Genomic DNA, 26,516 nt, shown 5'->3' with positions numbered 1-26,516 from the left:
TGCAAGTTAGCAAATTGTTCTTTTGTTGTACTTAGATCCTCATTTATTTATTTATTTTTTTCATACCATTTGAGGGTAAGCCTCAAATGGTATTAAAAAAATATATATCTAGATATGTTTTATTTTGAAATGAAAGTGCAATTCAGCATATTTTGAAGAAACACTCAGGATTTTGATTCTGTATTTGCATGTAATCCTCTGTTGAAAGTCCAATCTTAGCACGCCTTTGTTTTAAAATTGATCAGACGCTCATTGATATCCAGAGCTACGCTGCACGGCTTCACGAAACATCTGCGAGAAGAATATTTATTTTAGTGCTGCAACAATTAATCGATTAATTCGAGTATTTCGATTAGAAAAAAGCTCCGAATCAAATTTAGCTGATTCGAGGATTCGTTTAATTAGTGGCGTTGTAATGGTTTGTTTTGAAAGTGTTTGCATTTAGTCTTATTGATCTGGGTGGATACACTGCCCTCTAGCGGTGACAGTGAATATGACATAACTCATCTAACATGGCTGGATCCAGCTCCCATTTAAAACCAACATAAGGTTGTAAGTTTTTGTTTGAGCTGACTACTTATGCATTTGTAATTTAGTTAGAGGTATATTTAGCATTTTTTTCTGGTGATATGAGTTTGAATGATTTGTTAAGAGCGTTGCCCAAAAAAAAAAAAAAAAAAAGCATTTTATAGCATTTAAGCTAGCGGACTTTTGCTATGCAAGTTAGCCAATTATTCTTTTGTTGTACTTAGATTCTAATTTATTTATATTTTTCATACTGTGTAAAAAAACTATATTATATATAATATATATTATATACTATAGTTATGTATAATTATCAATTACTATAATTTGTTTCAGCTAATATAACTGTTTATGCATTCGTAATTTAGTTAGAAGTACACTTAGCCGTTTTTTGTGTGGGTATGTGGTTGAAATATTTGTTAAGAGCATTGTCAAAAAAAAACAGTATTTTATAGCATTTAATCTAGTGGACTTTTGCTCTGCAAGTTGGCCAATTGTTCTTTTCTACTTTTATCATTATTTATCAATTCTTTATACTGTTTGAAGCTAATCTAAGGTTTTTTAAATGTGAAATGAAAGTGCAATAGTTTGAAAAAAAAAACACTCAGGAATTGTATTTCGTATTCTTAATGCTCTTTTAATGGTCTTTTGAGAGTGCGATCTGAGCAAGCCTTTGTTGTACATTTCCTATAATGTATTCTGCAATTAAATGTTCCTAATCTGATTATTCGAACTAACCAATTGATAGAATAATTGATCACTAAAATAATCGATTGCTGTAGCCCTAACGTAAGATACTATACAGGTATATAAAACTAAAGCCTCATTGCAATACAAACCGACACGGAAGTGTACTGTCTTAAGATGGCCGCCGATACTTACACCGCCTACTAAGACTCGTCCATTAAAAAAAATCAATGAAAACAGCACACTTCTTTATTTTCTACCAATCACAAAGCACGCTCAAGCATACGGTACATTCAAGGAATGTCGGAATTCAGACACACCAACATTTTGTAAGCGCTAACGTCAATTTTTCACTTAACTCCTGCTTCTGTGACGATATATTAATCGTGTGAATGTATTTTCCTTTCTTCATTATTAATCCACGAGTAAAGGTGATACAGGGGTAATACAATACTAAAAAAAGGAAACGAAAATACTCCGCCCATTTCTCCAGCAATGTTGACAATGAAATTTCCTCGGAAGGAGAAACGAGTGACCGACCACTCTTTACTGGAAAGTTTCACGAGGTACACGAGTGGATAAATACAAACCAGCGTTGAGAGTCTCTAAAAGATAGCCTTTTATAAGACCTACTAGAGAATGTCTGTAAAATGTTTACTACTCTTCGTAGCAGTTTGCTTTTGGGTTTCAGCTGAACCTCGAACACCAACAGGTAAGCTAATATGAAATGTCATTTTTCAATCGTACTCATTAAAAGAAGAGACGAATCAGTTGCTTTTTCATGACAATTTTTCGTCAACTGCAACATTTTTAGCAGCAGGGGGGAAATAATTGCCTGGGACCCCAACATTTCCAGGCCCCCATAAGCATAACATTTCATGAAATGGATTACAGTGAACCCTCGTTTTTCGCGGTTAATGGGGACCAGTACGCGCCGTGATAAGTGAAAAACCGCAAAGTAGCGCTCCCCCTCAAAAATTTTGTTTTTATTTTTAAAAATGTGTTCAATGTATTTATTCAGATTAAACATTGGAAAGAGAGCCATATAAGAATTGTTTTTTTCCCCACTTTTTACCCCCAAATTAAAGGAAAAAAACAATTTCTGAATATGGCGGTGAAGAAATCTGACTTTATAGCCAGATTGCCGGAATCAGAGACCCGGGCAGGCGAAACACCAACAACCCGGCCAAAAGGCCAACTTCACCGGAGTCTTAACCCCTTGTACTGACTCTATTTTGAAAGCTGGAAGAAGGCTTCGGAGTACAAGTTAACAATTTATTCTGGTCGACAGTGATCACATGGCAAGGCGAAACAGAAACAGACTCAGGCGAGGAAGCAGACTCGTTCCAAGATCACCATATCACAAGTCAACCAAAGGTTCCCGAGAAAAATGACAACGATTAGTTAAACATTCAGTCTTTTTGAAGGCTCTTGCGGCGTGGGCTGTGGGGAGAAGAATGGTGTGTTTGGGCGTTGTTTAGGATGATTGTCTGTTTGTGGATTGGACAGGAGGATTCGGGAGTTACTGTTGTCAGGGCAACGAGAGTTAGGGATTTTCCCACCTCAACGTCAAAGGGGCTCTTGAAGTCTTATCAGTTGTGTTATCAGTTGGCTATCAGCTGTTCTCCGGTGTTCCTTGTGTTGGGACAGGACATCCCGCCATTTGTTCTGGACTGTCCGGGAGAACTAAATATTAGACATCAATTAATGATTCTAAGCTAAAAAATGATAGACATTTCAAACAATAAATATAATTACTTCTTTTTATGGCTGGTTTGAAACAAAAGCGGTCGCGCGGTATCAGTAAAATGGGGTCTCCAGGGTAAAACGGACAAATTAAAAATAGTTTGGAGGCTTAATGCGGCATGAAACTACTATGGCAGCATATAGACATATTGGTTTATCAAACAGCAGTTTTTTTTAGCTTAAAATACAGCAGTTTATTTTAAAGAGGGGTGCAAGAGCAGAAACTGCTTTTTTAGCCTTCTCTCTTATATATATATTTTTTTTGATAAATGGTTTTTAAGCACTTCAAGTATAATGATTATGTTTTAAATATGTTATTGTCCAACTGAATTATTTTTCAACAGGAATAAAGTAGAAAAATCTTGCCTTTATTAAATGCTTCACTGAGTGAGTCCACTCAAATCCGCTCAGGTTGCTCACTTACACACAATGAGTTGCCACAGCAACTGTTTAACAAGTTAAACAAGGATTGATGTATGCGGCGCTTTGAAGGATGTTTGTACTTTGTTTCTTTGCTGATGTCCCCTCTTCTTTTCAGGTGAACTCTCCCCACCTCGCAACTTGACCTTTCGGTGGCTGAGCGACTTTAACCCGCAATTGCGGTGGGCACACGAGCTTTTACCGCCACAGTGCAACTACAAAGTGTCGTGGGCAACGACTGAGAAGAACAGCAGAAGAGTGCGAGTTAGTTGACGAAAAAAAGCTTGTTGGTAGTTATTAATAAGGCAAACTAAGGCACTAAAATTGTATCTTTTGTTTTTTTTAGTCTCGTCATACACCTGGGATGTCAATCTCCAACTTTATTATGGAAGGAGGGTCAATTTTTTTCTCCGTTCAGACCACCTGTAACCAAAAACTGAGTGAACCCGCCTACCTCAATGTCACATATCCAGGTAAGAGTGTTTGTCATGCACAAAATTCAACAAATAGTCTCAATTTTTAGACATTTTGTATTTTTTGTTGTTGTTTAGAGCTGGTGAGTGTCGTACAGTGCAGCATCATCACATCCACGCTCACTCAGTGCACTTGGGCGTCGCTCAGATTTCCTCCAGATCTTGCTTTCTACTATTGGTAATACTTTGTTATCTGAGTAAGCGATCTTAAAGTAGCAGTACATTGAGGAACAAGTGACGTTAAATTTAGTTTGTACTCCTTTTGTCATCATCTGTGTCAGGTTAGTCAACGAGTTGGATGACTCCGATGACGCGTCCTTGTCAGAGTGTCCTGAGTACATGCTGACCGAAGGCGAGAGGACTGGTTGCCGTCTCAAGTCCAAAACGGACCAGTCCATCACCATGTTATTTAACGCCACCGTTAAAGGGAGCCTCGTCAGGAACACTTTCAAAAAGAAAGTTGTTGAAGGTAGAGAGCTGAAATCTCCCGACAGATTTGACATTTGACCATCTGACAACTTTCCCTGCTCAGTTACTCCGTATCCGCTAAGCTGGAACGTAAGCGAGGTCGCGGGCAAATTCAACCTGAGCTGGATTCCTCCTGATGTCTTACGTTTAAAGGACTGGAGTTTCATCATCAATTTTACAGAGTGCGACACCGTCAAGGTAAAAGAAGGCGCATGCAGAATTGTTGTTGGCCTGATTTTTTTGAGGGGCGGGCAGATTTATCCAGCAGGGCCGAGAACAAAAAGTGGTATTTGGTGTGTGGCAAAATTGATTTTGCCATGTGGCATTTTTTCGCTTTGTGGCATTTTTTTTTTTTTTGTTCGTGGCAAAATTTATTTTGGCATGTGGCATTTTTTTCGCAATGTGGCAAAATGTATTTTGGCATGTTGAATTTTTTTGCCATGTGGCAAAATGGATTTTGGAATGTGGCATTTTTTTGCCATGTGGCATTTTTTTTCGCCATGTAGCAAAATGTATTTGGCATGTGGCATTTTTTTTTGCCATTTGGCATTTTTTTAGTATGTGGTAAAATGTATTTTGGCATGTGGCATTTTTTCACCATGTGGCAAAATTGATTTTGGCATATGACATTGTTTTGCCATGTGGCGTTTTTTTGGTATGTGGTAAAACGGATTTTGGCATGTAGCATGTTTTTGCCATGTGGCATTTTTTTAGTATGTGGTAAAATGTATTTTGGCATGTGGCATTTTTTCACCATGTGGCAAAATTGATTTTGGCATATGACATTGTTTTGCCATGTGGCGTTTTTTTGGTATGTGGTAAAACGGATTTTGGCATGTAGCATTTATTTGCCGTGTGGCATTTTTTGGGTATATTGCAAAATAGATTTTGGCATGTGGCATTTTTTTGCCATATGGCATTTTTTTTGCCATGTGGCAAAATGTATTTTGGCATGGCTTTTTTTTTTGCAATGTGGCATTTTTCTGGTGTGTGGCAAAATGGATTTTGGCGTGTGGCATTTTTTTGCCATGTGGCAAAATGTACTTGTGGCAAAAAGTATTTTGGCATGTGGCATTTTTTTTTGCCATTTGGCTTTTTTTTTTTTGTTATGTGGCAAAATTTATTTTGGCATGTGGTATTTTTTCACTATGTGGCAAAATAGATTTTGGCATATAACGTTGTTTTGCCATTTGAGATTTTTTTGGTATGTGGCAAAATGTAATTTGGCATGTGGCATTTGTTTGCCATGTGGCAAAATATATTTTGGTATGTGGCATTTTTTTGGTATGTGGCAAAATGGATTTTGGCATGTGTCGTTTTTTTTTTGCCATATGGCAAAATGTATTTCGGCAAGTCGTATTTTTTTTTTTTTTTTTGCCATGTGGCATTTTTCTGTTATGTGGCAAAATGAATTTTGGCATGTGTCATTGTTTTGCCATGTGGCATTTTTTTGGTATGTGGCAAAATGGATTTTGGCATGTGGCATTTTTTTGCCATATGGCAAAATATATTTTGGCATGTCTTTTTTTTTTTTTTGCAGTGTGGCATTTTTCTGGTATGTGGCAAAATAGATTTTGGAATGTGGCATTTTTTTGCCATGTGGCAAAATGTATTTATGGCAAAAAAGTATTTTGGCATGTGGCATTTTTTTTGCCATTTGGCTTTTTTTTTTTGTTATGTGGCCAAATGTGTTTCGGCATGTGGTATTTTTTCACCATGTGGCAAAATAGATTTTGGCATATAACATTGTTTTGCCATGTGGCATTTTTTTGGTATGTGGCAAAATGTATTTTGGCATGTGGCATTTATTTGCCATGTGGCAAAATATATTTTGGTTTGTGGCATTTTTTTGGTATGTGGCAAAATGGATTTTGGCATGTGTCGTTTTTTTTGCCATATGGCAAAATGTATTTTGGCAAGTCGTTTTTTTTTTTTTTTTGCCATGTGGCATTTTTCTGGTATGTGGCAAAATGGATTTTGGTATGTGGCATTTTTTTTCCATGTGGCAAAATGGATTTTGGCATGTGGCATTTTTTTGCCATTTGGCATTTTTTTGGTATGTGGCAAAATGTATTTTGGCATGTGCCATTTTTTTGCCATGTGGCATTTTTCTGGTCTGTAGCAAAATGTATTATGCTATGTGGCATTTTTCTGGTATGTGGCAAAATGGATTTTGGCCTGTGGCATTTTTTTGCCATGTGCCAAAATGGATTTTGGCATGTGGCATGATTTACAGATGTAAATAACAATCGAAATTCATGTTCTGTGCCAATTATTTCTTCAGTTACTGTTACAGTTGTTTCATTAATTGCTAGCTTTGATAACACTTTGATTGACAGTGGCGCCATAAAATTGTCATAAGACCTTCATAATTATGACATGACACTGTCGTGAGCATTAATGAATGCACATAACAGATGTCATTTAGTGTTATCCAGCAAATTATTTAACTTTTGAATGGATGTAGAAGATCTGAGCTGGACATAAAGGAGTCAGTGACATAATGTGCCGGATGATACTTAATGACATCTGTCATAAGCATTCCTTAACGCCCATGATAGTGTCCTGTCATCATTATGACTGTCTTATGGCAGTCTTGTGACCCTGGAGTCAAATAAAGTGATACCTATTAACCCAAATAAATCAACAAATAAGCCGCACTGCCGCAGGATTCAAATGAGGGGAAAAAAGTAGTGGCTTATAATCCGGAAATTACTGTTTTTTTGTTTGTTTGTTTTTTACAACGTATATTCATGTATAAACGTTTTTTTTTTATCTGCGCATGATTGAATTACACTGACACAATAACCCTTTCACAACTGAGTTTTTGGCAGTTGTGAAAGGCCACGTAAGCACGTTCCAAATCCGAAAATGCTCGTATCCGTAATACAGGAAGTCGTCTTGCTGCATAAAGGATGTCGAAATTTTTGCATCTTCCTTCTGCATTGAAATCAAATGAATTTGTCACGAATAAACGTGCAATCCATTTGAACTGAGAATAAAAGACTAGTTAAAAAAAAACATTTTCTCTGAAACACTGCTTCATCTAAACACCTCTTCTGGGTCTCATCAAAGATCACTTATCTTATCTTAGGAGAAAAAGGTCAAGGGAGCCACGTGGACACTGATGAACCGGGTTTCTCACTGCCAGTACCAGTTGACTATTAAAGCGCAAAGTATCCGCGGAGAGACGGGCTGGAGCGACGTCAAGCATTTTGGTAAATCGGACAAATCCACATTTTTGCAATCCTCGTTTGATGCCCTATTTTTCGCAGGGGCTGAGAAAAATCCCAACGTGCTGCTGTACGCCACCATCTTCATCCCCCTGCTGTGCGTCGGCCTCGTAACCCTGATATGCTATTACTTTAGAAGGTTGTCAAATTCATCACATTTGTCACCTTCACAGTGATTTTCCGTTTGCTTACTATCAGTCTCTCCATGTAGAAACAAGGAAGACATCTTCATAAAAGTGCCCGAGCCGCGAGACCTCCTCAGTGATATTTGTAACAATAATAATAAGGTAAGGATTAATGAGCGGTGGGGTTGTATACTATGGAACACCAAAACAGTCCAAATAAATACAGTCCCTGACAAAAGTCTTGTAGCTTACCCATTTTGTCGAAACAATTGCTAATAACCTGACTTTTAATTAATCAATTAGTTTCAGAAATGTCTCATATGAAAGCGAATACCCTTCCTAATGATGTTGAATGTACAAAAGATTTATCATTTAATGAAGACTTAAAGGTCAAGTTTTGTCGCCTACAGAAAGTAGTTTGAAAATTGAACAATAAATGTACTTCAAATACAAAAATATGTTGCATAACATAACCGAATTAAGTAATAGTGCTGTGAGATCCAAATTTAATATTTTGTATGACTTCCATGGGCTTTCGGCAAGGATTCATACAATTTATTGATGTCATCAGGAACATTAAAGAAAGCAGTCTTGCATGCCTCCCAGAGTTCATCAACATTCTTGGGTTTCGTCTTCCATGCTTCCTCTTTCATCCTGTTCATTTCTGGTGACTGGGCTGGCCAGTCCTGGGGGATCTTGATCTTCTTTGACTTGAGGAACTTTGAGGTAGAGATTGAAGTATGCGATGGAGCACCATCCTGCTGCAGAATTTGTTGTTTTTATTGATTTAATTTAGACCCTTTTTGGGGTTCCATAGTATACACGACCCATAAAAAGTCGAATATCATATTAATTTATCATTGTCCTTCTTTTAGAGTGAACTTTACAACTTTAATTTCCCGGAAAAGGAGGAAGAGGAGTGCCAAATCAGTGTGGTGACAGATCAGCAACTACACTCCTAGCATATTTAACTCTTTTAAATGAGATACATATCCCTTCAAACACATTTCTTATTCTTATTCCTCACTCTTCTTATACAAACATATTTAATGCAATAATTTACTTCTACATGAAAAAATGTTTTTGTCGCTACACTGGACAGCTATTTAACTATTAACTAAGGCAAGCTTTTTTTTTTGTTGTTATTTGAAGGTATTAATGCGTTTTTTCCACATTATTATTATTTTTATATAATTATAAGTAAATGAATTTAAGAGTCATCATTAAGACTTGGACGTCTAGTGCCGTCAATGGCAGCCACTGAGTTGAGAGTGCCATGTGAGGGGTAAAAACAACAAATAAAAGCCATAATTCATGCATGAAATGGCTAATTTTCAAGAGCGCTTTAAATCATTGCGACGTTAACGACGCCACAGTGCCATCTAGCGGTTTTTTAGTAGTACTACAAAAATGGCGGCTAAAAAATGGTCCTGATGCTGCGCGGTGAGAGCAATCGCTCCAGCGATGTCTCGGATGCGCTTGCGTACATATTCTGACTCTGCGCCATATTTTGACGCAGTCTCTGTGGCGCAATGGAATAGCGCGCTGGACTTCTAATCCAGAGGCTCCGGGTTCGAGTCCCGGCAGAGATGTTGCTTGGAACTGCCTCCTGATACAGTGGGCTGTATTCTTTTCACGTTTTGTGCAAGGGAACGTTCAACAAGATGAAACAATCGAGTGTTTATTTGTCTGCATATAGAATTGTAATAAGTGCCAGTACAGTATGTTATCATTAGATAATAATAACATACTCGACTGAAATGTATACCTGAATTATGAAGCTTTCTGCTATGTACTACACTGTTTTCTGTTACATGAGTTTCATAGTGGTATTTTATACAGATTCTTCATATATTTTCACCCAATGCCAATTGAAATTTTTGCTCTTTTATACATTTTTTATGAATCGTGTTCAACATTAGCTTGTCATAGCTGACTGATTTTCAAATATAATTGTCTAGAACATGGCATTAAAGTGCGTATGACACTAAAATGCGTATTTGTTTCAAATTTCTCATGGTATTTTATGCTGTGTGTGGAAGCGATTGTTTTATTTACAGTGTATCACAAAAGTGAGTACACCCCTCGCATTTCTGCAGATATTTAAGTATATCTTTTCATGGGACAACGCTGACAAAATGACACTTTGACACAATGAAAACTAGTCTGTGTGCAGCTTATTTAATCGAGTTAATTTATTTCCCCCCCAAAATATAGCCATTAATATCTAAACCCCTGGCGACAAAAGTGAGTACACCGTTTCGAAACTACATCCCTAAATGTCCAAATTGAGTACTGCTTGTCATTTTCCCTCTAAAAGCCTCAAAATATAGCCATTAATATCTAACCCCTGACAGCAAAAGTGAGTACACCTTTGAGAAACTACATCCCTAAATGTAAAAATTGAGTACTGTTTGTCATGTTCCCTCAAAAGACGGTACACAAGAAAGCCCGCCCATCTCATCAGACCAAGGCCGGCCCAGGCCATTTGGGGGCCCTAAGCAAAATGCAAAGGGGCCCATATTTTTGACCCACCATTTCGTCACAGTGTACTGTGAAACCCATACATGCAATTCAAACCATACGTCCATATTTTGTACATTAATCAGATTTTGTTGCACTGCATACTTGAAACATCTCACCCCAAATGATTGTCAGTACTTACAGTAGATAGCGCCAAACCTTTTTCTAAAAGAGGAAAGAAAGAAGTTAAGAACTGTTATTTTTTAAGCTTGTAATCAAGTATCAAAACTCACAAAAAAACAAAATAGAATATAAATTAAACAATTGCCAGATTGGGGGCCCCCTAGTGGCCAGGGGCCCTAAGCAGCTGCATAGTCTGCGTATAGGCTGGGCCGGCCCTGCATCAGACCATAGGACATGGTTCCAGTATCCATGTGCTTTGTTGACATGTCTTCAGTAAACTGTTTGCGGGGTTTCTTGTGTACCGTCTTCAGAAGAGGCTTCCTCCTGGGGTGACAGCCATGCACACCAATTAGATGTAGAGTGCGGCGTATGTTCTGAGCACTAACAGGTTGATTCCCCACATCTTCAATCTCTGCAGCAATGCTGACAGCACTCCTGGAATGAGTGACAATGAACATGACACTTATGGGGGAAAATGACAAGCAGTACTCAATTGGGACATTTAGGGATGTAGTTTCTCACTTTTGTTGCCAGGGGTTTAGATATCAATGGCTATATTTTAAGTTATTTTGAGGGGAAAATAAATTAACTCAATTATATAAGCTGTACACATTGTGTCAAAGTGTCGTTTTGTCAGGAAGCTGCTTTGAGAGAAATATCATCTTGTATGTGTTTTCGACAGCTCTGACAGAAATACACCATGTCGACAAAATGGCGCCTCCTCCGCCCTCTTCAAAGAGGAGGGATATTAGCTGTTTGTTTTTTTTTTAGGCCAGCAGCAGCCACTTTAGCTAATGTAAAATGGAGTGGAGGTGAGAAACACACCACTTATTTTGCTACTGAAAGTCCGACCTTTATCAGAGTTAGCATGACATTAAACTGTATGAATTTGCTATCCTGCAAAACTTTAGTAGGAAGTATCCTCTTGGATGTTTTTTGTATTGTTAACCTTAATTAAACAGTGACTCCAAATTTCATTTTTATTTTTTTTATGTGGTCTTAAAGCAGTCCAAAGGAGCTTTCATTTTTTTGTTTCGTTCGGCTGTGCTTGTGTACAAAAGAGTCGCGTTTTACCTGAAGGAAGGCTCCATTTTTATTTTGTTATTCCCTGACTAAGAAGTTTTTTTTTGTTGTTGTATTTAATTTCTTTAGACGGACAATTTTGAGTGGTCTTAAGACAAATGTTTTTTTTTTTTTTCATTCCTGGATAATTAAAAATTTTGGCTGCATAAACATGAAACGTGCGTTTGCATACTCGACGGCAGAGGGCGCCCCAGCATCATGTTCTACAGTAAACTAATAGACTCATACTAATACTATTTATATCCGTGTATCATTCGTTCATTACACGTTTTAGAATCCAACATCGGAAAAGGGATAACAATTTATTTCATTTCTTGTTTTATTAATAATAATTTCATTCCCTCATATTCTATATTTTCAAAACAAAATCAAAACGTCGACAAAACAGGTCGTGATATTTTTTTCCGACTTTTGATTTGAAAACGAGAGAGGAAATAAGTCGTTAACATTTTTCCGATCTCAGATTCTCAAACGAGAAATGAAATAAGTCGTTATCCGTTTTCCGATTTTGGATTTGAAAAACTTGATGCGAGAAAATTTTGCTGGTTAGCAAGTTCACACTGTTTAATGTTATGCTAAGTTATCTGTTTTCCGATTTTGGATTTGGAAAAATGAGAAATGCGGGAAAATTTTGCTGGTTAGCAAGTTCACACAGTTTAATGTTATGCTAACTCTGATGAAGGTCGTACATTCAGTTGCAAAATTACTGGTGTTTAATCCACCTCTACAACACTGTCTTTTTACATTACTTACTGTGGCCATATGCGGAGATTCAGAGGGGGCCGGGAGGGCATAGACCCCCTGATTGCCAAAAAGGTGTCGTTGCATGTAATTGACTTCCTTATATATAAATTTAAAATTAAGACTTTGCCGGTAAAATGTTGTCAAGAAAATTTGTAAAGAAATAAAACAACAAAAATGAATGAAATTAACGAAAAAAAAAAAGTTTTATAATAGGTAAAAAAAAAAACAACAGATCATGTGACTAGTACCTTAGACGGTCATTTGCCTTGCTTAGCCAAAACCACCTGAGAACAGAAGACGCAAGATGGATATATGTAATTTTTTTCAAACATAAGCTTTCAAAAGCGACAACAACTACTGAACAAGAACCAAGGATTGAAGACCATGAAACGCCGGAGAGCACCGACAAAATGGTGAGCGGAGTTTCAAATTGTCCCATTAAAGACGTTAACTCTACAACAGAGCAACCGCTGGGCGTATCATATTCTTCTTCTCCACTACGTAAGACAGAAAAACGCAAAAAGAAAATACAAATAAATTAGCGAGATCAGTGACTTATTTACAGACACCATTTTTTTCATTGTGACGTGTATCACAAAAGTGAGTACACCCCTCGCATTTCTGCAGATATTTAAGTATGTCTTTTCACGGGACAACACTGACAAACTGACACTTTGACACAATGAAAAGTAGTCTGTGTGCAGTTTATATAATAGCATTAATTTATTTTCTCCTTCTAAATAACTCCCCCAAAGATGTTCTATTGGGTTCAAGTCTGGAGACATGCTTGGCCAGTCCATCACCTTTGTCCTCAGACTCTTCAGTAAAAGAGTGGTCATCTTGGAGGTGTGTTTTGGGTCATTGTCATGCTGGAACACTGCCCTGCGACCCACTTTCTGGAGGGAGGGGCTCATGCTCTGCTGCAGTATTTCACAGTACATGTTGGAGTTCATGTTTCCCTCAATGGAGTGTAACTCTCCAACACCTGCAGCACCAGACCATGAAATTCCCACCACCATGCTTGTCTGTAGGCATGACACACTTATCTTAGTACTCCTCACCTGGTCGCCGCCACACATGCTTGAGACCATCGGAACCAAACAAATTAATCTTCGTCTCATTAGACCATAGGACATGGTTCCAGTAATCAATGTGCTTTGTTGACATGTCTTCAGCAAACTGTTTGCGGGCTTTCTTGTGTACCGTCTTCAGAAGAGGCTTCCTCCTGGGGTGACAGCCATGCACACCAATATGATGTGGAGTGTAGCATATGGTCTGAGCAGGCACTAACTGCGACAATCTTTCAAAAAAAGCATTTGGATGTGATGCTCAGCTTCTTTGGACGACCAACCCGAGGCCTGTTCTACTTTTTTAAAACACTGGATGATCTTAGCCACTGTGCTGCAGCTCAGTTTCAGGGTGTTGGAAATCTTGGCCTTGGCCATCTTTATGTAGCGCAACAATACGTCTTTTAACATCCTCAAGAGTTTTTTGCCATGTGGTGCCATGTTGGAACTTTCAGTGACCAGTATGAGAGAGGGTGAGAGCTGCACTGCAAATTTGAACACACCTGCTCCCTATGCACACCTGGATCTAGTAACTCTAATGAGTCACGTGACCGTTTGGGGGGGGGGGGTGACAAGCAGTACTCAATTTGGACAATGATGGATGTAGTTTCTAAGGGCTGTACTCACATTTGTTGCCAGGGGTTTAGATATTAATGGCTATATTTTGAGTTATTTTGCGGGGAAAATAAATGAACTCTATTATATAAGCTGCACACAGACTACTTTTCATTGTGTCAAAGCGTCATTTTGTCAGTGTTGTCCCATGAAAAAATATATTTAAATTTCTGCAGAAATGCGACTTTTTGTGATACAATGTATATTTTTTAATTTAATTTAATTTTTTTGAATTATTCTTATTTTCAGTTAAACAACAAAAAAATATTTAGGAGGGCTTATGAATATTAAAAAAATATAAAATGCCAAACGACGCCACTGCTAATAACATCTGGATTTGATTGCAAAAAACGAGGAATGTGCTGCGAATGAAGAAATGACGTCAGTTTGGGCAGACTGTTTCATTCTGAGATATCGTATACAAACAAATAGTAGATGTAAGAGGAGGCGCTTTGAGCCAAACACAACAAACGTCGTTACATATCGGCCATTTTACGTCGGGCTTGCATAGTCAAAGCAGCTTTGAACTGCTTTGTGTTTTTTCGTAAACGTCACAGATGCAGTAATTGAACTTTATGCTTAAAAATTAATCATATACACGTTAATATAGCTTCTCATGAACTAATAAATTTGTAGATTTGTCAAGAAGTAGAGACTATTTTAGTCGAGAATCCAACGCAAAATGGCCGTCTAGCCCAGTTTAGGTGATATCTATGTTTTTAACGTAACACGGGAAATGACTTCATTTAATAAGACAATAAGAGCTCTTCTAACAATTAAACTTGATTAAAAATTCGTTGATGGATTATTTTTTAAAAGAAGTATAAATATTATGCTGTACACATTCATTTCGATTTTCTACACACTCCATCTTTGTGGTTTGAGGAGTTTTATTTTGAAGACTATTACCGGAAACTGTTCGTTATTCCTTGCATTTGACGTCTCTCCGTGCCAGCAGAAAGCGGGCTGACGCCGGAGAGGAGAGGAGCGAGCCGACAGGGGCTTTAAAAACGGAGGAATGGTGTAAAAACCGAGTGAGAGCAGAAAACAAGCCGTTGCTGTTATGCTTGGTCTTTCTCTTTTTCTAAATGTCCTGTGCTGCCCTGCCTTTTGGATGCCGTCCCCACGGAGTTTTGGGCCAATAACGGACTTCATATTACTGGTGGAGTGAACCATGCAGAGGTTGCTGCTCCTCCTCACTTTGCTGCTGACTTTACAAACCGGTAAGAATGCGTTTTTGTTGGAAATAGAGGTTCTCGTTTGGTATTCGGTGACGTCGTTTAGGGGAGCCCGAGGGGGTTAATGAAAAGGCCACGCTTTTCTCGCTCTTTATTTTCTTCTTCTTTTCACCATATATGACCATGTTCCATCAATGACCTTTCCCGTGTTGTGAGTGATGCCGAGACTGACCGTGAACGTGACAGGAATGAGCGTGATGGATCAGCGTGTCACTGCTCTCCTCTCCCGTGTCCTTACCTGCTTGCACCCTTTCCTTGGCTTTGCTTGTACCTTGTCTGCTTGTAGGTACAGTATTTGATAGATACAGTTGCTAGGAGACAAAAGGCAGCAAGGACGAGGAAGATCCAGGCAAAACAAAGGCAACCTGTTTGATGGAGGTGCCAATGTGTGTGCCATTGTCTACCATCATAGGGAGAGGGCGAGTGAGGGTGGGGGGGCGTGTTCTGGTTAGGCATGATGTCACTGTGTCTGCCACCTGAATTGTGGAGATTGGATTGTGAACCAGCCCTGCCAATAAATCTACCTTACGGAAATATAATACGCACCACAATTAACTAAATTTTTCTAAACGGATCTGCCTTAAATGCTAAATGAAACAAGTAGTGCAGCAACATAAAACTCGCCAGTGTAAACAGAAGCGGCATAGTCAGATGTTTGTTTGTTTTTTTAGACCAAATATAAAATATATCAAATGATCTACTGATAATTGTGAGTGGTTTTGACTGATAAGCTTGACATATATTAAGTAGGGCTGTCAAAATTATCGCGTTAACGGGCGGTAATTAATTTTTAAAATTAATCACGTTAAAATATTTGACGTTATTAACGCACAGGCCCCGCTCAAACAGATAAAAATGACAGCAGTGTAATGTCCGCGTGTTGCTTGTTTTTTGGTGTTAGGCGCTCTCTGCTGGCGCTTGGGTCCAAATGATTTCATGGGTTTAGAGCTTCAGTCTAACGCTCTCCCAGCTGAGCTATTTCAGTACAATGAGTGAGGATGGTGTAATTATTGACATCAACAATGGCGAGCTACTAGTTTAGTTTTTGATTGAAAATTTTACAAATTTTAATAAAACAAAAACATTAAGAGGGGTTTTAATACAAAATTTCTATTACTTGTTCGAACATTTATCTTTTAAGAACTAAACGTCTTTCTATTCATGAATCGCTTTAAGAGAATGTTAATGTTAATGCCATCTTGTTGATTTATTGTTATAATAAACAAATACAGTACTTATGTACCGTATGTTGAATGTATATATCAGTCGTCTTATCTTTCCATTCCAACAATAAAGAAAAATATGGCATATTTTATAGATGGTTTGAATTGCAATTAATTACGATTAATTAATTTTTAAGCTGTAATTAACTCGATTAAAATTTTTAATTGTTTGACAGCCCTAATATTAAGTTACCATTAATACCATGAAATACCATGAATAAATAGAAACTGCAATTTCTGGAGAAATAACTATGGGGCTTCACTGTGGTATATACAGATCTATTAAATGACTTCCTGTTGATTTAGGGACATTTCAGGGTCACTTCCTGTTGATACTTTGACGTACATGGCCATCAATGGCATGGACATGCATGGCTGGCAATAGCATCGACTTACTTGGGTGCCAGTTGAATGTCAGTGGGCTGTAATGGTAAGTGTATGGCCAAAAATCACAACCACTTGAGTTTTTCTACTATTGAAAATTAATGAGAAATTTGGATGTACATGAACGTCAATGGCATGGACGTGCATCGCTGTCAATGGCATCGACTTGCTTGGGCGCCAGTGGAATGTCACTGGGCTGTAATGGTACGTGTCTGACCAATAATCAAAAGCAGACGTTTTTCTGCCATTGAAAATGAATGGGAAATTTGGACGTACATGGCCGTCAATGCCATGGACTTACTTGTGTGCCACTTGAATGTCAGTGGGCTGTAATGGTATGTGTATGGCCAATAATCAAAGGCAGACGTTTTTCTGCCATTGAAAATGAATGGAAAATTTGGACGTACATTGCTGTCAGTGGCATCAAATTTCCTATGTGCCAGTTGAACGTCAATGGGCTGTAATGGTAAGTGTATGGTCAAAAATCAAAACCATACATGTTTTTCTGCCATTGAAAATGAACGGGAAATTTGGACATACATGGCCGTCAATGGCATCGACTTACTTGGGCACCAGTTGAATGTCAGTGGGCTGTAATGGCAAGTGTATGGACTGAAACCCAAAACCACACGTTTTTCTGAATGGGAAATTTGGACGTACATGGCCGTCAATGGCATGGACATGCATGGCTGTCAATGGCATCGACTTACTTGGGTGCCAGTGGGCTGTCATGGTACGTGTATGGCCAATAATGAAAAACAGATGTTTTTCTTCCATTGAAAATGGGAAATTTGGACGTACATTGCTGTCAGTGGCATTAAATTACTTGTGTGCCAGTTGAACGTCAATGGGCTGTTATAGTACGTGTATGGTCAAAATTCAAAACCACACGTTTTTCTGCCGTTGAAAATGAACAGGAAATTTGGACATGCATGGCTGTCAATGTCATGGACGTGCATGGCAGTCAATGGCATTGACTTACTGAGGCACCAGTTGAATGCCAATGGGCTGTAATGGTCAGTGGTCAAAAATTGCAACCAGCTATGTTTTCCTGCCATTGAAAAAGGAGAAATATTAGCCATTAGAAATGAATGAAACGACATACATGGCAGTCAATGGCATCCCCATTAGAAAAGAAGTTTTTGGTGCATATTTAGGGAACTGTACATTTTTGGCAAATTTTGTATACAACTTTTATGCCTCTAACCGTCCTGGAATTTCTGATGTGTAAATTATGCGATTTGGTCAAAAATAGTACATTCGTGCATACACTTTGATTATTTATTTTTTTAAATCAATGGGCAAGTTTTTGGTGAATTTTGAGGGAACTGTAAATTTGGGGCAAATTCTGTGTATCTTTTATGCCCCTGACCATCCTGGAATTTTTTATGTGTAAATTAAGCAATTAGGTCCAAAATTGTATGACTGGATATGTTTAGAGATTTTTTTAAAACCTGCATTTATGGGCGAACGGAAAATTTTGAGGGGTCATTCGAAAAATTCCATGAGTCGCTCGAAAATTCCGGTCATTTTGATATTGGAACGGTGACGATAGGTCAAACGGTTTGGGCTGTGTGTTGCGCCGAAGAAACGCCATTCAAATATCAAAATGATTGGAATTTTGGCGCGACACAGTGAATTTTTCGAATTATCCCCCAAAATTTTCTGTTCTGTTAAATACGGGTTTTTTGAAAAAAAATGTGTTTTTATTCAATATGTATCTAGTCCTACAATTTTTTGACCAAATCGCATAATTTACACATAAAAAATTCCAGTACGGTAAGGAGCATAAAAGTTGTATACAAAATTTGGCAAAAACATACGATTCCCCCCAAAATTTGCCAAAAAATATCCCAGTCATTTCTAATGGCATGCCACTGACAGCCATGTACGTCCAAATTTCCCATTCATTTTCAATGGCAGGAAAACATAGGTCCTTGTTTTTTTTTAACCATTTACCATGCCAGCCATCGACTGGCGCCCAAGTAAGTCGATGCCATTGACATCCATGCACGTCCATGTCGTTGACGGCCATGCACGTCCAAATTTCCCATTCATTTTCAATGGCAAAAAAAAACCGATGTCCCCAAATCAACAGGAAATGACCTGATATGAACATGACATGTCCCCCAAATGACCTGCTATAACTAGGACATGTCCCCCAAATGTCCCAAAATGACCTGATATGACCACAACATGTCCCCCAAATCAACCTGGGCGGGGCTGAGATCTCCACACAGCAAAGCCCCATAATAATTTCTCCAGAAATTGCAGTTTCTAGTTAATATTGTTATTGTGTATTTTGTGTGATTACATGTGTTGCTATTTTCAATTGTCTTGTATGCAAAGTTTCATATCGTTGTGGCAATATATATCATCATAACGCACAGCGCTAGCATGTTCGCGTCACATGCTCCTATCCTGTTTTTCCACATGACAATCACACACACACACACACACACATCGTCATGTGTCATCCATCATTGGTCTGCAAACACAGGCGTTTGCGCGATGACGTTTTCGGTCTTTGAATAAACAATATTTCACGCTCTGCAGTTTGAGGCTGCCCGGGGCTTATTAACGATAGCGTGGTTATTAGCAGAGCGGCTCATTAGATGTTGAAGTTGTTACGATGCGATGATATGGCTGTGATTGATTCGGCATCGCCGGCCTTGAAACGATATACAAGGTGAGGAGCCATCAAATGTGTCGCTGCATAATTAATTAGGGCAAACACACTTGTGTCGAAGAGTTTTAACTCATTGGCTGCCACTGGGAAGGTGTTCATTCGCTACCACTCTCCCAGTTCAAATGGATTGGACGTCTACAAGTGGTAACCCCCCCCCCCCTCCCCCCAGCCCACATACACTTTAAGCTATACTAAACTGCTGTAATGCCAATGAAACATTTAAGATTTTAAGATGGCAGTAATGACACAGAATTAAGCAAGCACATACAGAAAAATAGCTGTGGCCGTTAAATGGCCATATTATAGGCTACACTCTTGGAATTTGCTTTATTCTGAACAGAAATCCAAATAACACGTCATACTGATTGTTAGATGCAGTCCGTGCCCAATCCAATTATGAAGTTAAAGTTCAGCCACTTCGACAAATTTAGCGCCGCTGTCAGTGGTGGTGATTTAATGTCACACGTCAAGAGCATTTATTTCAGGGCCTGAGCAGGCTTTTCACCCGTGTGGTTGTCTGAGAAATAGGCTGTAACGCAACTCCCACTTGTTGTCTATGAAATGGACCGTCAAACTCATGTAGGGCTCCATGGTTCGTTGTCCTTCTCAAATCCAAAATCAAACCAAGGGCGAGTTGTTTCTTGGGACCAACACCACACGATGAGCATTCAGTAATGCTGTATCATTTATTCGCAGGAATTTTTGTCTTTGTTTACACATGGAGGCGGCTAATTTCGTAACTGACTAGCCTCATCGTTGACTTTTAACCAACAATCGAGACTGTTTTACGTCCATATCTATAAAGTATTCAGGGATTTAAGCATTTATTCACAAGAATTTTCGCCAGAAAAGCTCCTTTTACACTAGGCAGCCGCTAGCATCATTCGCTAACATAGTAGCATTGTACTTCATCAATATACGTAAAATAAACGCTAACTACACGGTTTCTTTGCTTTTAACCAAGAATCGAGACTATTTTACGTCCATATCTTTGAAGAATTCGGGGATTTAAGCATTTATTCACAAGAATTTTTGCCAGAAAAGCTCCTTTTACGCTAGGCTGCCGCTAGCCTCATTCGCTAACATAGTAGCATTGTACTTCGTCAATATACGTAAAATGAACGCTAACTGCACGGTTTCTTTGCTTTTAACCAAGAATCAAGACTCTTTTACGTCCATATCTATGAAGAATTCGGGGATTTAAGCATTTATTCACAAGAATTTTCGCCAGAAAAGCTCCAATTATGCTTGGCGGCTAGCCTCATTCGCTAACATAGTAGCATTGTACTTCATCATTATACGTAAAATAAACGCTAACTGCACGGTTTCTTTGCTTTTAACCAATAATCGAGACTGTTTACATCCATATCAATAAAGGATTCAGGGATTTAAGCATTTATTCATAAGAATTTTTGCCAGAAAAGCTCCTTTTACGCTAGGCGGCCACTAGCCTCATTCGCTAACATAGTAGCATTGTACTTCGTCATTATACGTAAAATAAACGCTAACTGCACGGTTTCTTTGCTTTTAACCAAGAATCGAGACTGTTTTAGGTCCATATCTATCAAGAATTCAGGGATTTAAGCATTTATTCTTTTCCGCTAGGTGGCCATTAGCCTCAATCGCTAACAGTATACTGTATCGTGTATAATGGTAATAAAGGGCTTTTCTATTCTATAATAAGTTGTGATTGTATATAGAATTTATTAAAAATCTATTTACATATTGTTTATAATTGATTCTGCATGTTTTCTCAAGTATTAAGTTTTGTAATGTTAAATTGAGTGATTTATTAGCTGACAAAAACAAAATAAGTTGCTATTTTGGTCAAAAACGTATATGATATGTTAAATATTGCTATTGATCCTGAAAATATAGGTGATTATCTCTGTATTTGGTGATTTGTGTGCATCTAGTGTAAAATCTGAGACTTTTATAGCCATTTTAAGTTGTGTTATACCGATCTAAAAAATTATTAATTGGGATTTTATAAGGGAACGACTTTGAATTTTTTGATGCCGCTGCTCATGGGGACTAATATATGGCTAAGGTGGGTGCCTGTTTTGGTTTTAGGTCGGTAGCAGGTTTGGTTTTGTAAATATTTGAAGTTTTTGAAAATAGGCCCCCTACGAATCGGCCCCGTTTCCCGTGTCATGTTATGGGTTATGAAGCCTATGGCTGTATTCAAAATGCCTGTGACCTGGCTACCGGTAGCTGTTTCTCTATTATCTGACTCCATCACGTTCACTTGTAGCGTTAGCCGCTAGTGTTAGCATACCGGGCTTCTGTTAGTTTGATTTCTTGATTGTCACGTGACGTCACACATAAGGACACTGGCTGTACTTAAAGGGGAATGAGCATAGCCGAACAACAGCCATTTCATGGTCATGGTCAACGGTCATTCGGTAACGGTAAATTTTCGGTAAACAATCAAGGCACTTTCTGACCTGACTACAAAAGCAACCTGGGATTGGCCCGCGGTAAACCACACTGACTTGCAATGTATCTTGTAGCTAGCTTGCCAGGCTAGGACAGCACGGTCCTTACCCGATCTGTTTACCCGGTGCCTGTCATCTCACTGTTTCCTCAAGGTAAATCCGATTTGTGATGATTCAACACAAAACTCTGCTCGGAAAACTGATTCTCAATAGCGTGGTCAAGGATAAACCAACAGCTCCGGGGCCCTCGGGTCTCAAAGCCCTAATAATGTGATCGTGTTTGACAGGCTGGAGGCTATCGTAGTTATAAAAAGAAAGAGGCGAAGAAAACGAAAATCACATCCCCTTAAAAAGGTTTCTTTATGCAGAGTCCCCCAAGCAAGAGAGGCGCACTTAATCACATCTGACTGAACTGAACCTAGCGGCCTTGTCCCCCGCCCCCACCACAAATACATGGTCGCATTCCGTTGGGAGGACCCCGTTTTGGGTAGAGGTGAGTTATGGGAGGACAGCAGAAGCCTGATTAAGAGCGGTCTGATTGATTGGAGTTCCACTGAGAGGGAGGAAAATCTAGAGTTCAAGAGAAAGCGTCTATTACCCAAGCTCGACGGCCTGCTCATTCACATCGAACAAGTTGCGATTGCTGCTTCAAAGGCTGTACAAGTTACTTGTAACATTCCCCTGATTTTCCCCCTTACGCCCCCACTTCTTTCCATCTACCCCTTCCTCTCTCTGGCGCTCTAATATGTTCCAGATGTGTTTCTCACATTCCTTTGGTCGGCGGAGAGGGGAAAGAAGTGAGGGGAGGGGATGCAGGGGGGTTAGGGGATGGCGTGGGGGTTGGCTACTCTTCAGGAGACATACAGTATGAATTCAAACTGGGAGTAGAGGATGAGAAAGAGGATCTTGCTTGGTATAGCGCATATCAAACGTGGTAGAGCGAAGGGGTGGAGAAGGACAGAAGTATATGATAAAGAGAAGAACATGAAGCGGTGGGAGGGGGGGTTTACTGTTCCTGTAACCTCAAAAGTTGTTCTTTCCTTCGTCCTCGTCTTCTCTCCATTTACTCCACCCCCTCCCACCGCAGGAATGCAGTTGACACTGATGATGTCACTTCATTTCGCCGCTCTTCACAAGAGGAGGGGGATAACAGGGATTCGGCTCGCTCCGTCCATCTTAGGGTCAACCGTCCACCCGACTCGGTTCCACGCTCGCGTATCGCAACAGCCCACGGGGGGCGGATGATTGCGCAACCATTAATAAGCGAGCGCTCGCATCATTACGACGATGCACATGCTTTATTTTTGTTTCTGTCAGCAGTGGTCCTCGCCAACCTAATTACGCCCTGGAGGTCGCACTTTCCTTGACTCTAACTTTTGCATATTTAGGAAGACATACTGTAGACCTCAATGAGATCAGACGTTAATAAAAGATTCCAAAGGTGCTGGATTGGGAACGTAAAACAGGAAGCGGCCTAACGGAACTGTTTGTCATCCAGAGAGTGTCACATTTCAGGATTATCAACAGGCGCCTTACCCCAAACTGTTTTTGTTCCAATAACCTCTCCAGTTCTGAACCCATAGAGTCTTAGTACTGGCTGCAAAAAGCTCCCCTGGAGAGATTCAAGTTGGCTAATTTAATTCCTAGGGAATCACAAGATGTGGAGAGTCGTGACGTGTGCAGTCTTTGACTTTGAGCCCCCTTCCATCAGCAAAGAGGCTCTCACCTTGAAGAAGGTTTGTGCGTTGGTGCTGGCAAGCCTCGCCGTAGGAATAGTATTGCTCCACTCCAAAGGGTGGCTAGGTCGAGGCCCCGGGCTTTTATTGGCTGCCCCGTGACGGATGACATTGCAACAAGCGTCAGTACATACCAATGAAATTAGATTGCGCTGGATTCAATTAAAGTGAACCTTGGGAGAGATCATTTATCGACGGGATGTCTCTTGTAAAATAGTCGCGCTGTTCATGGCGCGTTGCTCGGCGATGTTGAAACTGACGGATCACGTGAAGGTACAGCCAGAGGTGGTCCTGATTTTTGATTCAATTCAATTTTATTTGTATAGCCCTATATCACAACAAGGTTGTCTCAAAGGGCTTTGCAGAGACAATATGATACACAGTCAAAAACAGTAGATGAATTAAATAAAGTTCTAGTCCAAGTCCTGGGCATCCCTCATCCTTAGACCCTCCATGTCGGCAAGGAAAAACTCCAAAAACTCTTTGGGGGAAAAAATGAGAAACCTTGGGGAGAACCACAGTCAGGAGAGATCCACTCCCAGGACGGATAGACAAGATGCACCAGGACTGCTAATAGGAATTAGCAGACGGAGTTACAGTTTATAGAAATGCAATAGAGTGAGGGAACAGGAGGAAGTCCATCTAGCCAGATGAGACGGGGGGGGGGGGGGGGGGGGGGTAACGAGGACGTCCATCCAGCCAGGGGTCCGGATAGTCAGGAGGCTGCAGGGAGGGGGGAAAGTGGACACCGGGTGACTAGTGATTAAGAGACTAGTCAACTAGATATTAAAATTAGAAAAGAGAAATAAAGACAAGTGGTAGGTGGAGTGAGAAAAAGGAGATAGGACCCAGTGGCTGTGCATTATAGCTTCTAGTGCAGCTTTGACTGAACTGTGAGTCTAGTCCGATTTCAACTAGTCTGACCATAAGCTTTGTGGAATAGGAATGTTTTTAGTCTAATCTTAAATGTACAGACTGTGTCGGCTTCTTTAATACTAGCTGGAAGCTGATTCCATAGGACAGGAGCTTGGTAGCTAAAAGCTCTAGCGCCTACTCGGCCTGAACGATATTGAAAAAAATATTGCTGCGAATTTTTTGGGGGGTTTGCGATATATTGCGATATTATATTGCGATATTAAAAAATATATATTTTTTTTCTTTTTAAAAGTAATCTTTACTAAATGACTTGAATAGCTGACCACAGTGTACAGTATTCCATCGTTTTTCGCGGTTAATAGGGACCAGAACCCGCCGCGATAAGTGAAAAACTGCGAAGTAGCGCATACCCCCCACCCCATTTTTGTGTGTGTGTGTGTGTGTGTGTGTGCGCTCAATGTATTTATTCAGATCTAGCACTGGAAAAAGATACATATAAGACATGTTTTTTCTCACTTTTTTCCCCCAAAGTATGATTTAAAAAAAATATATATATATATGTATATAAATAAATGCTTAGCACTTCAAATGTAATAATTATGATCAGTTTTAAACATAACTGTCCCACTGAATCATTTTTAAATAAGAATAAAGTACTGCAGTAGAAAAATGCTTGGCTTTATTAAATGCTTCTGTTTACCGAACATGGCTGTGACTCTTGGAGTGACATGTAGAAATTACAAACTCCTCATAATCACCTCTGGCGTTTATTTTATATGTCTCGAACGTCTCCACATTCTCCCCCCATAGACACACACATTTGTTCCAGCCCGCGCTTCCTTGCAGAAACCGTTTAACAAGTTAAACGATGATTGACAGATTGCTGCCCGGCTTCTTTGACCAGATCAAAGCCATCGTTAACTTTAATAAGCAAGTGCCACAGTGACTGAGAGCTGGGAAAGGGGGTGAGACAGGCTGTGTGAGCGAATGAAGCAGATCAAAGGTTTGAGGATTGGGGAACAAAAAAAGAAACTATCACACGTCCTTGCAATGGGACTATCGCGCATGCGCACATCGTGATGGCGATGTTTAAACGATATAATGTTCAGGCTTACATTGTGTTATTCCCCCTTTTCCGCGATCGCGTGTATTTAATAAACCCTTGAACGCATCCCTCCGTTGTTTTATGCTTGGAGGTACAACCTTGTTTGCTTTGTTTATAATTGCGATGTTTGTTTACCACTTTTCGAGGAAATGACGATCGGCCCGCCATGATATTTACATCATCAGCCATCGTGCTGTGACCCGGGAATTGAACCCTTGCTTTCACATACGCCTTGTCCCAGCAAAGTCCCAGACATTATACTAAGACGCGACCCGTCAAATGTCCGCGTAACTTCCGTGTCAGTCGACCCGGTAAATTGCTTTCACATACAAGGCCTGTCCGTTTAAATCCTGGGATTTAGACGGTGTTTTAGTGTATGTGAAAGGGGCTTCAAACTCACGATACTGTGAACCTTGAAATGCCAGGTTCATGAACTTTGTTTAGATGATAACCCAAGCACATTCATATAATTTTCGTAAACAAATAGCTGTAAAATTCAGCTCTTCTCTTGGGCTTCAACATCTCTTGATAGCATCACAAAGAAAATGAACTACCATGAAGCTTCATTGCTTCTTTCACCTATCTTGGGAGAGACAGACAAGATCTGCCGCAACCTGCTGTCGACGGTGTTGTCGTTCAACGTGCCTCATGCCTCCTAGCATGCACAACGGCACTACAGATGTTCTGCGCTAATTATTTCTTCAGTTACTATTCCAGTTGGATCATAAAGTGCTAGTTATGCTATTTAGTTTGTTGTTATGTGATCATTTTAGTTAGACACTGTTGTACATATTGTTAGCGGAAATTTTTCCTCTCGCTATCGTTAGCGCCACAAAGTAACTTGTGGCGATTTGTGGTAAAATATTTGCAGAACAGCAACTTTCGACTAGGGGTCACCAACCTTTTTGAAACTGAATCGCATTCATTTTATAAGATATTGTTGAGTTAATTATCGGGGATTGATTGAATATTTGCTTGATTGATTGAATATTTGC

General features: G+C 39.5%; 2 protein-coding genes and 1 non-coding gene across 6 annotated transcripts in view; all 3 read left to right on the top strand.

Moving 5' to 3' along the window:
- Positions 1 to 371: 371 nt before the first annotated feature.
- Positions 372 to 9,659, top strand: il13ra1 (interleukin 13 receptor, alpha 1). 3 transcript variants are annotated; one of them, XM_057854359.1, is made up of 10 exons: positions 372 to 549; positions 3,497 to 3,642; positions 3,725 to 3,851; positions 3,930 to 4,029; positions 4,133 to 4,320; positions 4,384 to 4,517; positions 7,414 to 7,537; positions 7,595 to 7,691; positions 7,764 to 7,839; positions 8,553 to 9,659. In XM_057854359.1, the coding sequence occupies exons 3-10, from the start codon at positions 3,743 to 3,745 to the stop codon at positions 8,637 to 8,639; spliced, it is 915 nt and encodes a 304-aa protein (XP_057710342.1). In that variant the 5' UTR covers positions 372 to 549; positions 3,497 to 3,642; positions 3,725 to 3,742; the 3' UTR covers positions 8,640 to 9,659. The 3 variants fall into 3 exon arrangements, with proteins under 3 accessions (XP_057710342.1, XP_057710341.1, XP_057710340.1); XM_057854358.1 differs by lacking the exon at positions 372 to 549 and adding an exon at positions 1,582 to 1,924 and having other exon boundaries at positions 3,497 to 3,636; XM_057854357.1 differs by lacking the exon at positions 372 to 549 and adding an exon at positions 1,589 to 1,924.
- On the top strand, positions 9,196 to 9,269 carry trnar-ucu (transfer RNA arginine (anticodon UCU)). Its single transcript has one exon. It is a non-coding gene; the product is annotated as a tRNA-Arg (tRNA).
- Positions 9,660 to 14,791: 5,132 nt separating the features above from the next.
- Positions 14,792 to 26,516, top strand: part of kirrel1a (kirre like nephrin family adhesion molecule 1a) — a 56,705-nt gene continuing 44,980 nt past the window's right edge. For both annotated transcript variants that reach the window (XM_057855919.1, XM_057855918.1), the window contains exon 1: positions 14,792 to 15,055. In XM_057855919.1, coding sequence (XP_057711902.1) covers positions 15,007 to 15,055 — 49 coding nt within the window. In that variant the 5' untranslated portion in view covers positions 14,792 to 15,006. The remainder of the gene's footprint in view (positions 15,056 to 26,516) is intronic.

The sequence above is a fragment of the Corythoichthys intestinalis genome, chromosome 13, assembly GCF_030265065.1.
Source record: "Corythoichthys intestinalis isolate RoL2023-P3 chromosome 13, ASM3026506v1, whole genome shotgun sequence".
NCBI classification, from domain to species: Eukaryota; Metazoa; Chordata; class Actinopteri; order Syngnathiformes; family Syngnathidae; genus Corythoichthys; species Corythoichthys intestinalis.
This window is presented reverse-complemented; position numbering and strand designations above follow the sequence as displayed.